The sequence below is a fragment of the Fistularia commersonii genome, chromosome 22 (genome assembly GCF_037954325.1).
Source record: "Fistularia commersonii isolate RoL2024-O1a breed Wild chromosome 22, RoL_Fcom_v1.0, whole genome shotgun sequence".
Classification (NCBI taxonomy): domain Eukaryota; kingdom Metazoa; phylum Chordata; class Actinopteri; order Syngnathiformes; family Fistulariidae; genus Fistularia; species Fistularia commersonii.
Window position 1 is genome coordinate 4,842,001 of NC_141305.1, and position 12,064 is coordinate 4,854,064.

The 12,064-nt window shown below is 39.9% G+C and overlaps 1 protein-coding gene across 14 annotated transcripts in view; it reads right to left on the reverse strand.

Annotated features, from left to right (window-relative positions):
* Positions 1 to 12,064, reverse strand: part of kcnt1b (potassium sodium-activated channel subfamily T member 1b) — a 50,173-nt gene that overhangs the window by 33,094 nt on the left and 5,015 nt on the right. For 13 of the 14 annotated variants that reach the window (XM_086170027.1, XM_086170024.1, XM_086170022.1 and 10 more), the window contains exons 2-3: positions 9,830 to 9,868; positions 962 to 1,041 (exon numbers count right to left, since the gene is read on the reverse strand). In XM_086170027.1, the coding sequence (XP_086026153.1) occupies positions 962 to 1,041; positions 9,830 to 9,868 (119 nt within the window). The remainder of the gene's footprint in view (positions 1 to 961; positions 1,042 to 9,829; positions 9,869 to 12,064) is intronic. The other variant, XM_086170018.1, reaches the window with a different exon arrangement.

Consider the following 12,064-nt stretch of genomic DNA (forward strand, 5'->3'; position numbering starts at 1 on the left):
CATGAAAAATGAAGTGGAAACTGGGCTGCGTGCTGATAAATCTTATCACAGCCGCAGGACTTGATTAATTTCTTGAAGACTTTTTGCCTCTCATCTAAGAGGCTTCGAAGTTCTAATTAACTATGGGGAGTTTCAGGTACGTAAACCCTTGGAAAAGAGATGAACCGCTGTTAGAACTGAAAAGACTCTTGGATTATAGACAAAAACCTATTCAAGATTATAACAAAGTCCTGTGGTCATGATAACATTTATGAATGCGTACCAAGACCTAGAGGTCTGAAAATTCTCACAAGCAAACCAATCTGCAGTTACACTTAGCAGCCAGAGGGGGGCAGTAGTTGTACTACCAATCAACATCAACCTATTTTCTCATGGCATGACCTATTCAGATGAAGGCAGCGTCGATGTTAAAGCGATTTGAAACCTGACAAAGATAACCGGCGCAGCCATGACAAAGAGCAAAAGAACCCCGAAGCCCAGCGTGACATTTTTATTAGACTGCTCCCCTGTTTCTAGACCGTGGTGACTCGGTGACAATAACAAGTGATGAGAGAGGTGCTCAGGAACGACACACTGTATCCCTGTCTACATTTTCACCACTGGATGCAAATTAATGGCTTACAGGCACAACACAGTAATCCAGTGAAGTGGCCCAGTGTTTTCCGGAGAGACGCTGCTGTATTGTTTATCTCGTCTCTTAATGAGGAAAAATGCTGCGGCCCTGCCTTTCGACAAGTGGGCCACAATAGGCACACCCAAATACGCGGTAATTTTCAATGACAGCGCTGAATGTAATAATGAAAATCCCAAATGAGAAAGATATTGGTTATGTGTCATCTTTGCTTCATAACTGAGGTTTTTTTATTGGCTAATTTAGCTCCGAGCATCTTTGGCCTCTTTCCATTTGCAATATGGGAGGAGAGAATTGCGGCGGAATAATCCCTGTCGGGGCTGTACTTACTTGACCTTTGGTTTTTGATGAAGAAAAGCTTCAGCCTCTCCTTGAAGGTGTTTTCATTCACATAGAACTCCACCTGAACCCTGTGGGACAGCGACATCTTGTTAATCAGGTTTGGGGCTTGATGAACTTTTAAACATTGCCGCTGCGGAGTCTGTTTACAACTCACAAAAACAGAACAGTTGAACAGTAGTTGGTAAATAATATCAATATGCTGCCGAGCCCGGTGTATGGGTAAGTGGTCTATATAAAGAGTTTGAAAAAATCCATACATTTGTAGAAACTCTACCTCGCCCTTTACAGTTGATGATTGGTTGGCTTGTTGTCAAGGTAGACTTACAATCCTCTGGTGAGTGTTAATGTTTATTTGGATCTTTGGCGAGACGAAACAAGAGACCCTTAAGCTCTGGACAATTTCAACAGCAGACGGAGTTGGAGGAGTGCAATCAAGTCTCCAATTTATTTCATTATTGTTAAAACTCACATAAAACTTTAAAGTACAGTGGATAACCGGCCTTAAAAAAAACTGATACTGAATACTTCTATCATTCCCTTTATTTATTCATTATAGCTCATCTTACCACCAGTCATTATACAGAGTCCCACATCACTGCAACAATATTAGCCTTGAACACAGTTTCATTTCGATGAGCACCGTGGGTCTTGTTTAATAATTCAGATTATCCCAAAAAAACAAACTTTCCTTTTTATGTGTGTGAAATTAGAGAGAACCTTAGAGAGCAATCAAGTAATTGAGCACAAACACAAAAGCTTTCATTAATAATTGACAACATGTACAACAAACTAATGCACTTGAAATCAAACAACAATATTTCCTCACCGCTGGGATGTGAAGCAGCAGATCCTGAGCTATTACAGGTTTGAGCCCTAACGTGAACCTTAATAGGCTTGAAGGACTCGACCAAATGAACACTTAAGCGCTGGCAATAATATAGCTGCTGTACTGTAGGTACCTTGCATCCATGCAGGTGGTGAGACAGCGCTATTTAACAGTTTCTGTAATATAAAGGACTTGATGTCACTAATGAGCATAGCGGGGAAGTAATAATAGCTCCACAGTTGCACGAGGGATCCTGAAACTCTGCTACCTTGGCTGACGAGATTAATATAAGGTAGAAGAAGACAGTGGAGTAGAGCGAAGAGCAAGAGGGCAGTGGCAGCAGTCAATTCCTTACTATGCACGCATAAATAAAAAGTAGAGGGAAGAAACCATGTGAAATGTAGCATCCCCAAGCGACTGCCCCTTATTTCCTTGGCTTCATCACCATGGCTACAGCATCCCAGGCAGGGAATACTCAACTCACATGTCTGCATTGTTTCCAGGCCATGGAATAAGCAGCGGCTACCCACAAAGACATGTTCTCATCAATAGGCGCCAACTGGACACCGCTGTCCCTGAGTCTCCATCTCATCAAATTGCAAAAGGGAATCGACTTATTGACCGCTTGATCAGCTCAAAAGCAGTATAGAACCATTGTTGATGAAGGGGGAGGGGGTCCGTAACGCATTTCAACACCGGCTGCTGACGACCGAACATGTACATGCAATCACACACAGGAAACACAAAGACATCCTGCACCCTGAAATCAGACGCCATGCTGCTATGATGAAATTACGTGCATTGAATGGGCTTGACTGTGTGGCATCAGTGTTATTCCGCATGCGTGGGTTTGAGATTCATTCAGTAATGCACCCTTTCAAACTACAAATAATGCAATGAAGTAAAGATAAATCAGCCTCTTAGTATAAGTCAGTCCTGTTTGACTCTTTGCGCAACGTTTTTACGTTGTGTCACATTAGTATATGAAACAGCTAACAGCACTGAATGCTGATGTGTTCATCTAATGTTGAAGGTAATTGCATCCTCACACGGTGAAATGTGTTGTGGGCAAATGAGTCAAATGATTAATAAGATAAAATCATATCTGTTGTTTCAATGTACGAAAAAGGAGTAGTTAATTAAACACGACATCTTCTGACTGCCGTCATCGAGTTGAGCATCATTTGCAATTAAGAGCGAAAACAACACTGTTCAAGTTAAAGGCTTGAAGGTAAATTAGTTTTATATCGAGTATACGCAGTATTTGGAAATGAAAAAATGCCTAAAGCCCCTCTATGTTTCTAACATGATTAATGGCCATCCTCAACTTTTATCAGCCTGTTCAACCAATACATAGTTTTTGTGTATTTGTCTCAACAGACCGTAGCCATTTAAAGAAATTAAAAACAGAGCTGTCTGTCACTTACTGACCAAAATAAGGTTTTGTTTTTAAGCACAGACAAGAGCCAAAGTAATTAAAGAAAAATACATTTGCTGAGTGGATGCAGCCTCAATACTTTAGAGAATCACCCATTATTTTGGGGTAATTGCCATTTTTCATCATTATTCCAAGTAATCTATAGCTATACCTCTTTTGTGAACAATGACTTTTAAGAATAGAAATGCCTCAGAGAAAACTAGAACAACTTGTAAAAAAGTCAAGGGTGCAGACAGAAAATACCTTTTCAGTTCTAGAATCAATGTAGAATTGTATTTAATCTGGGAAGCAAGTTCCAACTTCAGTGATTGTAAAGCGTCTGACCGTAGAAGTCGATAAAAAATGGACTGCCTTTAACTTGATTTATTGCGCCAGTAAGCATTCTCCTAATGAGTTCTGTCAGTCCAGGCCACCATGAGATTGAGAAGCTGCTTCCATGTTGACCTGACTCTGCCAGAGCTGCCCTGGGTGAATGACCTAATCCACTTATGTTGTGTTCAGACCACACATGGATAAAACCATTAAGTCTGTAACAAGGTGTGATTTGATACAAGGTCACATCAGGTGACATGAATCACTTGATGCAAATAATAAGGATATTCAACATTTTCGCGAATGTTGCCATCTAACAGCACTCACTGGACCCCATGTCCTTGTTGGCCTCGGTTCGCACTGGAAATGGGTTCCAGTTCTGTAATGGATCTAGAAGGCACCAATCAGTCCCCCCCTATCTCATTAACCATTTTGACTAGTATTCACAGGTTGTGCTCACTGTATTGACCAGTGACGTATGGGTGGCATACATAAAGACACAGTAAGAAAAAAAAAACACACCCCACTAGATCTCTTCTATTGTTCCATTTACTTTGCTCACATCACCGTTGTCTGCCAAAATTGTATTGCCATGCAAAGCAGCTGGCAGTGTTGCAACAATTGCAAGATGGTGTGGTACTCCAAAAACTACAGTTGAAATCTCTCCAAATCTCTACTGTCGGGCTTAGTTATTGGCATCCAAACTCAGCCATAAGGTTCCTTTTGGTGATGAGGAAATTCATCTGGGGCAGAAGTAAACATGGAGTCATGGGACAGAAGTCACAATAAATCCAATCCAACACTACTGATTCTGCACAAGCCATGGAGATATGGAGCAAAATCCGTCGCAATTTTCTGCTGAGTCATGCGTCCTGCAGAAATCTATGAAGAAAAATACCCATGGCTAAATAAGTCATTTACAACAAGAAGTAGAAAACTCAGAGACAACCGAGTTCCACGAAGCCTACTTTTCCCATTTGAATGGCAGTTTGTCTCATTGACAGACAAAGCTTGTCACTACTTTTTCATCAAATAACTTTTGTGAACCATTTTTCATTTTTCTTTCCTCTGACAAAATGAACAGCTGGAAATAGAACACAGCATCCCTGATTGGTAAGCAGATTCCACTCTAAAAATACTCTAAAAATACTACTCCGAGACATGAATATTCAAAACGGTGCCACCTCAGTTATTTTCTGCTTCTGCATCTAAAAGTTCACACCCTGAGGATGGTGCAACAGCACAAAAATAGCTGAGCAGGCTTCATTCCAAACACACGTAGCAACTAGTGAAGTACATCGAATGGACGAGCGCTCAGGAGGGATGTCTGTCGGGTTTGTTACAATTAACTTAATGAGAGTTAGGAGGGGTCTGAACATGTAGGATTAATAAAAGAGGGCAAAAACTGGTCATACATGCTCCTCCGAGGCATCATTATTTCTGCTGGCTGAAATATATAAACTGATGAGAGGCGGTGGAGAAGCTACAATCCCTTCTGCGCATGGTGAAAGATGTAAATGAATCTGCATGGCTTTGTAGGAGCAAAGTGGAAAGAGTGCACCAAAATGCTTTCAATCGGCATTTAAAAAAGGTTGAGACAAAGCTGTCTCTGTGTCTTTCAAGGTCTGTCAAAGGGGTTTTTTTGCCTCAGGAAAACTAAAATAACAATGTTGTTCTTGAATTTGGGAGCAATATCTATGATACGGAAAATTGCGCGACTGTTATCGTTGTTCTGTGAGCAACTCAGGCTGAATGGAAGGATCATTAAATAGCAGTCAAGATAGCAGTCACATAATAAAAGGATGTTGCCTGTTCCTCAAAAAGACAAAGAGAAAATGAAGTGACATTGGATGCCCAGAATTCACATTGTTCAGGCCATTGACTTTAGTAGGATGACAGTAAAGAACTTTAATTACAAGCATAAATCAGATACCCACTCCCTCCCGTCCTATGGACATTTTTTTTAAATGATGCTACAAGAATGTGAGCTTTCCCTGAGCTTTGATTTAAAGATCCAAATCATATATACGACTCAATCGTCCAATAAAAAAAGGACACGCAATAAACAAAATAAAACAAGACATCATGGTTCAGACACAACTGATTGGAATTAAAACGCTAAATGTGGGATCGAGGTGGAAAAATCATAAATGTAGACATAAATGTAGTAACGTATTTACTTGAAAAACAGTCTCTCGTGAAAATCTTATATGGAAACAATCCTCGGATCCAGTGAAGATGCGAAAGGTCTCGAATGAAACGGAGTCAACGATGGGCATCCAAGGGACTCCACTGTTTTTGTATTTTAAAGGGGTGACAATGTTGCTAGCTTTAGAGAAAGATAAATGTTTACATATTACCGTGTTCCATAACTGAGTGGGTCCCGCCAGTGACAAGTGCTCAAGTGCTGTTTAGTTTAGAACAATCAAACTCCTTGCACTCACGTGTCAGGTTTGTTTTACTGTTCTAGTTTCACCAGACTTACATCACGATGGCTACCTTCACTGTGGGTCTCTGGAAACAAAAAAAGGAGACTTGAATTTACTTGCGCTAGATTATTACAACACAGCTTTGCTGGTATGTCAGCTGGAATAGCTGTGTTGCGACCTGTCACCCTTTCTCTTAACAGCTATTGCTTACTTTGTAAAATAACAATATAGGGCATTTATACACCATTCAAAAAAATCAAGCAGCATTACCTGGGAACTGTAACAGTGCTGATAAAAGCTGATGAGGTGGAATCATAAACACAATAATATCCTTTCCTTTGCAGAGGAGAATGCAATAAAAGTAATATTTCAAAATATCTGTCAAAGAAAACCCCAATTGATTAGCACCCTAATAATGGTAGGCCAGCTAGAACAATATGGCATTTGTATGAAATGAGTTAGTCGACATAAATATTTTTCATAAATTTGTGTTGCATGTAAAAAAATAAAAACACCTAACCTCAATACCCTGTTGATCTTCACTCTGAACATTAGGAATTGCCATAAAGCCTGATGCTCCTCCTCATTAAAACGCACAAGAGTATTGTGAGCATCTGTTAGGAATTCAGTCACAGAACTCATTTCTGAGATGATATTGTGGGTTTGATGATGTCTGGTTGGCATCCGATGATAATGGGTTATGCCTCTGTGAATATCTCCGAATGTCCCAGAGTCTTGTTGCCTTAAACAAGGCGATGTCATGAAAATGTCAGGAATGAATTGGCTCCCGATTCTATGACTACAAGCTTTCATTGCTTTTCAGCAGTGAGAGCTCTTGAGGAGGTGAAGCTTGTGAGGAAGTGAAAAAAGGCAAATGCGTGGCAATATTTCACGCCGACCTGCCATTCAGCTGACAGAATCAGCACAAAAAGGCAGGTGACGAAGGAAGAATTGTCAACACATGCCTATAGGCTCACCACTTAGCACAGCCCCAGAGAGCCCAATCCATTTTCAGGCGGTAGCAGAAGACCAGCAACCACTACACTCTAGGCAATTTAACGTTGCGGAGTAGCTGCACGGGTCTGTCTCACTTCAACCTACAATTTGATTAATGGCCGTTGTATGGTGGAATTGGAAAAAATATACAATAGCGCTCAAATTTTCAACTCAGTGTTGGGTTTGTTCATACTTTTGTTTTTCAGTTCAAACTTGGATTTATGGCTGAACTATCAGTTAAGATGATGTAGAACAGTACATCATCTTACTAGAGCAGCTCCATCGTATTTTTTACTTATGAATATAATCACATCATTTGCCCAGACATGAGATACTATCATAATTGTGTGTCCCTGCTAAGCAAAGAAGATTAACATAGCACCCCCAAAAAAGATAAAACATGAAATCAATTTATCGTTTCAATAGGATCTAAACACAAGCTATCAGCACATGCAGAAAATTTATATTTTGAGTTTTATTTGAAGTAAGCTGAGATAAACCAGTGTAAACCGAAGGTCAATGACTGGAATCCCATTATTGTTTCACTGTATGGCAATTTTCCTGGGGCAAAACTTCACAAATATGTATTTATTTATGTATTTATTCATACACTGAGTTACTGTAACTCAATGTATGATGGCATTTCAAACACTTTTGCATTCGACTGTGATATGTTGACACCGGGATAATACTAAGATCACTTTCTTTTCCACAGACCAAAATTATGCACAAAAAAGAACAGCATTATTATTATGGGTGTCATTCAGGCCATAACCCCTTGATGGACGTCGAGAGGAATAAGAACTGCTTTGAATCAGTATCTCCTCCTCAGCCTACAAGCGACGTAGCACTCGTGCTATGTGGGCCGAGGTTAGTGAAGTGCCCTCTTACTATAAAGGCTTTGCTAATAAAAAGGCAGTAAATGTAATTCAACCACCTTTATAGAGTGTGCCCACGTGGAGAAAAGGGACATTTTCATTTACTTAATCTGTTGTTTATTGTTCTTAAGAAGCTTATTAGGGAGTTTTCTCTTTACAGCAATTTGGTTCGGTGTTTCTATATGATACATATAACTCATCTGGTGCAAACATTCCTGTTGCCGCTAGGAAAATGTTCTTTGATTCATTTAATTCAAAAAGTGAGTTTTGTGCATATTCTTTTTTATAAAGCTTAATAATTCAGACAAGATAAACTTTATTGGGGAAATTCCTCTGTCACAGCAGCGTAACAGTTATCTTGTCAAAAAATAAAAAAAGGAAAATAACTAAGAACATAAATATAAATAGAGAGACATAAGACAGAAGATAGCAAGACATCCACGAATAAATAGACAGAAGCAACAACATCAAGGATAATAATGGACAACATAAAAGAACACTAAGAACTAAACAACAATAAAAATAGAGTGACAATAGCAATGACAAGAACAAATTAAATAAGGAAGGATTGTCCGGGGTAGCTCCCGGTTTGTCCTTCACTCTCCCCACTGCCACCGATTGAAGATGGTTCAGGTTCAGCCCCACCACTGAGCGGGCTTTCCTCACTATCTTGTTGAGCCTATTGACCTCACCAGTCCTGGCAGCGCACCACCAGCACATTATATCCAAGAAGAGTGCGCTGGCGACCTTAGACTGGTAGAAGGTCTTGAGGAACCCGCTACAGACACCAAACAACCTCAGTCTCGTCAGGAAGAATATCTCTGCTCTGACCCCTCCTTTAGAGTGCATCAGTGTTGTGTGACCAGACCAATTTGTTGTTAATTACATTCTTATTCTAATTTTGGTATTAACTTTCCCCTGCAACATTTTTTTAGGTGTAGACAAGCCAATTTATCATAAGTGTAAGAACAGAATTCAGAAAAGTTTGACCTACAAATTTTGGAATACATGAGAATTGAAACAACATGATGGGGAAGTAAAAGTTAAACACACAAGAAGTAAATGCCAAAACTCTCACATCCAGATTTTTCTAACGGGAAAATTATGATTGCGACAGGAAGTCAAAGTATGTCATCTTCAGCACAAGGAAACACTGAGCGACATCTAATCATGTTGAGTTTTAATCAGCAAGTAACTTAAGAAAACACTGATTCTATTTCCTGCTAAATAATATATTTGTGGATCACTGTGTCACAAAGTTTTCCATATTATCCAAGGAGTTTTTGATTTTAATGCAGGCTTGAACTGGGTTCACCGATTCTATTTCCTGCTAAACAATATATTTGTGAATCATTGTGTCACCAAGTTTTCCATATTATCCCAGAAGTTTTTGATTTTAATGCCGGCTTGAACTGGGCTACAATATTTCACCGTCATGAGGCTCAGCAGCATGCATAGGACACACCACAGGGCAAATATTGACTCTTGGGACTTTTCAGCAATTGAGAAACTGGCACTTTCATCTGTTCTGCTTACTTAGGCAGTGCATCAAGCCTGGGAATTATACAGACAATAATAACTGAGGGCAAATCAAATGGAGTTAAAAAACAAACAACAACAACAACAACAACAACAGAAACAGTGGAATAAAAAAAGAAGAAAAAAAAACAAACAAACCCCAAGCTGCCGAACCATCGACTCAAAACTGCTTTTCTCTGATATTGCCACAACAACTGCTGAAAAGGTAGCCATGAAAGAAGGGGGTTATTCTTGACAACAGTCAGTCCAGTTTCGCAAGTATTGAGGTTAAACAGCTACAAACACTAGTCACGGTGTTGCCTCCGTATATAGATCTTTTTTTTGCAAACAGCCAAGGTGAACAGTGCTACACATGTGTCTTGTGCTTGCACTCATAGTCCTGTGGTGCAGTGGAGACATATTCCATGCCATGCAAGCATGATGCTAACAGAAACTTACTGGGCATTGGTTGAGTCCATACTGTACTCCTCCTGATACCTGGATGCAGCACACACGGACACAGATAGGTAAAGGTTAGGAAAGGGGAGGGGTTTCAGACGGCAGGGGAAGGAAGGAAAGGGGGAAAAGCTCAGGAAGCCAGTGCGGTGTATTAGTGTCTTTGAGCATCTCTCCCAAAAAGGGAGAAAAAGAACAAAAATACAAATTCATGAACCGGAAGGCAACTCCAGGATTAGTTTGTGTCAAAGAAAGTTCAACTTGGACCTGATACAGAGGGGACACCCTGTGGAAGATGAATTTAATCGTGATTTGAATTTGATTGAGAAAGTAAGTTTGAACCAGACCGAGAGCAACTGCTCTTTGCCGCACGATACCAGTCCTATTCAGCTCCATGTTTCATTCCAGGAGGAACTGCACAGGATATTGATGGTGTGTGAGCTTGAAGAGATGCGATTCAAACACTGCACATTGAGTTTGTCATAAACAAGGCACAGGCTGACAGAAAATGCAAACCGAGGGGGATCAGTGGATACACTCCCCTTGGTCAGTATCACAGGCCCCATTAATTAAGTGGCCAGGGAGAGGTGGAAGTGTATAACACTGAGAAATGAAAAAACAAATAGGTAGACAGACCTGAAAATTGATCAACAGCGACAGCAGGAGAGCAGCCAGGATTCAAAGGTCACCCAAGTCAAGTACCTGAGAACTGACTTATCCGACTTTAATTTATTCCACGACGGAGTCTGCCCTTTATCGATCATGAATTCTTTTCAAATATCAAAAATGGCAAGCACAAACGGCAGGACCTGATGGGATTTTAATACCATAAACACATTAAAGAGTAAATGAGAATCCTCTAAAAGCCACAAATTAAGGTTTCTCGCGGTTTTGAGAAGATCATTTCCGAGCAATTCTGTAGAACAGTCTCATACAGACGGCGTTTCTTAATCACTTCTGTCAAAGTGTTTTTAATGGTGTCCATCTATTTGGAGAGACTGGGATGATTTACAAGTACAAAATAAATCCCAAGAGTCTAGAAAGTGCTCAAATAAATGTCAGGAAAACACAGCCACTTGCAGTATATTTAAATTTTTGGTAGATTTTCCATGATTCAATCGGTTTTCCTGATGGAATTAAGATAAACAACTTCTCAACAACACTGGCAAGTGAAGAAAACGAAGAATAGAAAACAATAGAAATTTCAACCACTCACAGCAGAAAGTTGACAGTGCAACAAAAGGTTATCAATAACAGAAAAACTAGGAATAAACAAACAAACAGGGGAAGGGGAAACAATTAGCTAATGGATGCATTTTAATAGAATACACAGAAAAATAAATTGCGGATACTGTTACTTTTGCTGTTCAGTGATATGATTCCTCCCCATAATAAAATTAAACAAGCTTTCCCCACGGGCCACTGCCATCTTTACTCTGCATGTCCACACAGTGACAAATATTGAAGAAACAAACAAACAAAAAAAACATGAATTGCAAATAATGAAGGATCTTTGACCCGCTAACAGCAATGTGCTCGAAACAAAGCGATAAAGCGGAAATTCGGAAAATATAAAAGTCTCTGACAAATGTGTTGCAACTAAAGCGCTGTCGTTATAGTTACGCCTTTGCAAATGGACTAATGGAGTGCCCATTAAAACACAGGAAGTACCTCGTCACGAGAGAGGACAAGCAATATTCCAGCAACTATAGTCAATTATTTAAGTCTCACGGGACTCCATAACATCATTCACTGCGGGATCTAGCTCCTGTCCGACAGCTTTTGGTGCTGGAGGTTCAACAAAACAAAAACGCCCATGTCATCTACGTGCCGCTAACATTGCTTCAATAAAAGTCGCTCGGAATTATGGTAACACACTCAGGCTTCCATAAGTTTGCCTTTCAGTGAAACTGAAAAAAAAATGTCAACTGAATTGGCAACAACAAAAACAAGTACTTCTGGGTATTTTGAATATTGTGACTCCGTTACCTGCTTTTTATATATTTAGTAAAAAGTCCAACATGGCAGTTAGCTGAAAACTAATCTGCTGGGCAGGGATACTGTAAACAGTAATCGCAAGGTCAAACATTTTACTGCTCTCTCACTGTCCATCCAGAAAGTCGGCTACACTTTAATTAGCAGTAAAGATACAATCTGGCTCCAAAGAGCTTCGATGCTGCAAATGCTACGATAAAGCAAGCCGCCCTACAACTCCATCTTTTCACAGCCTAAAGATGC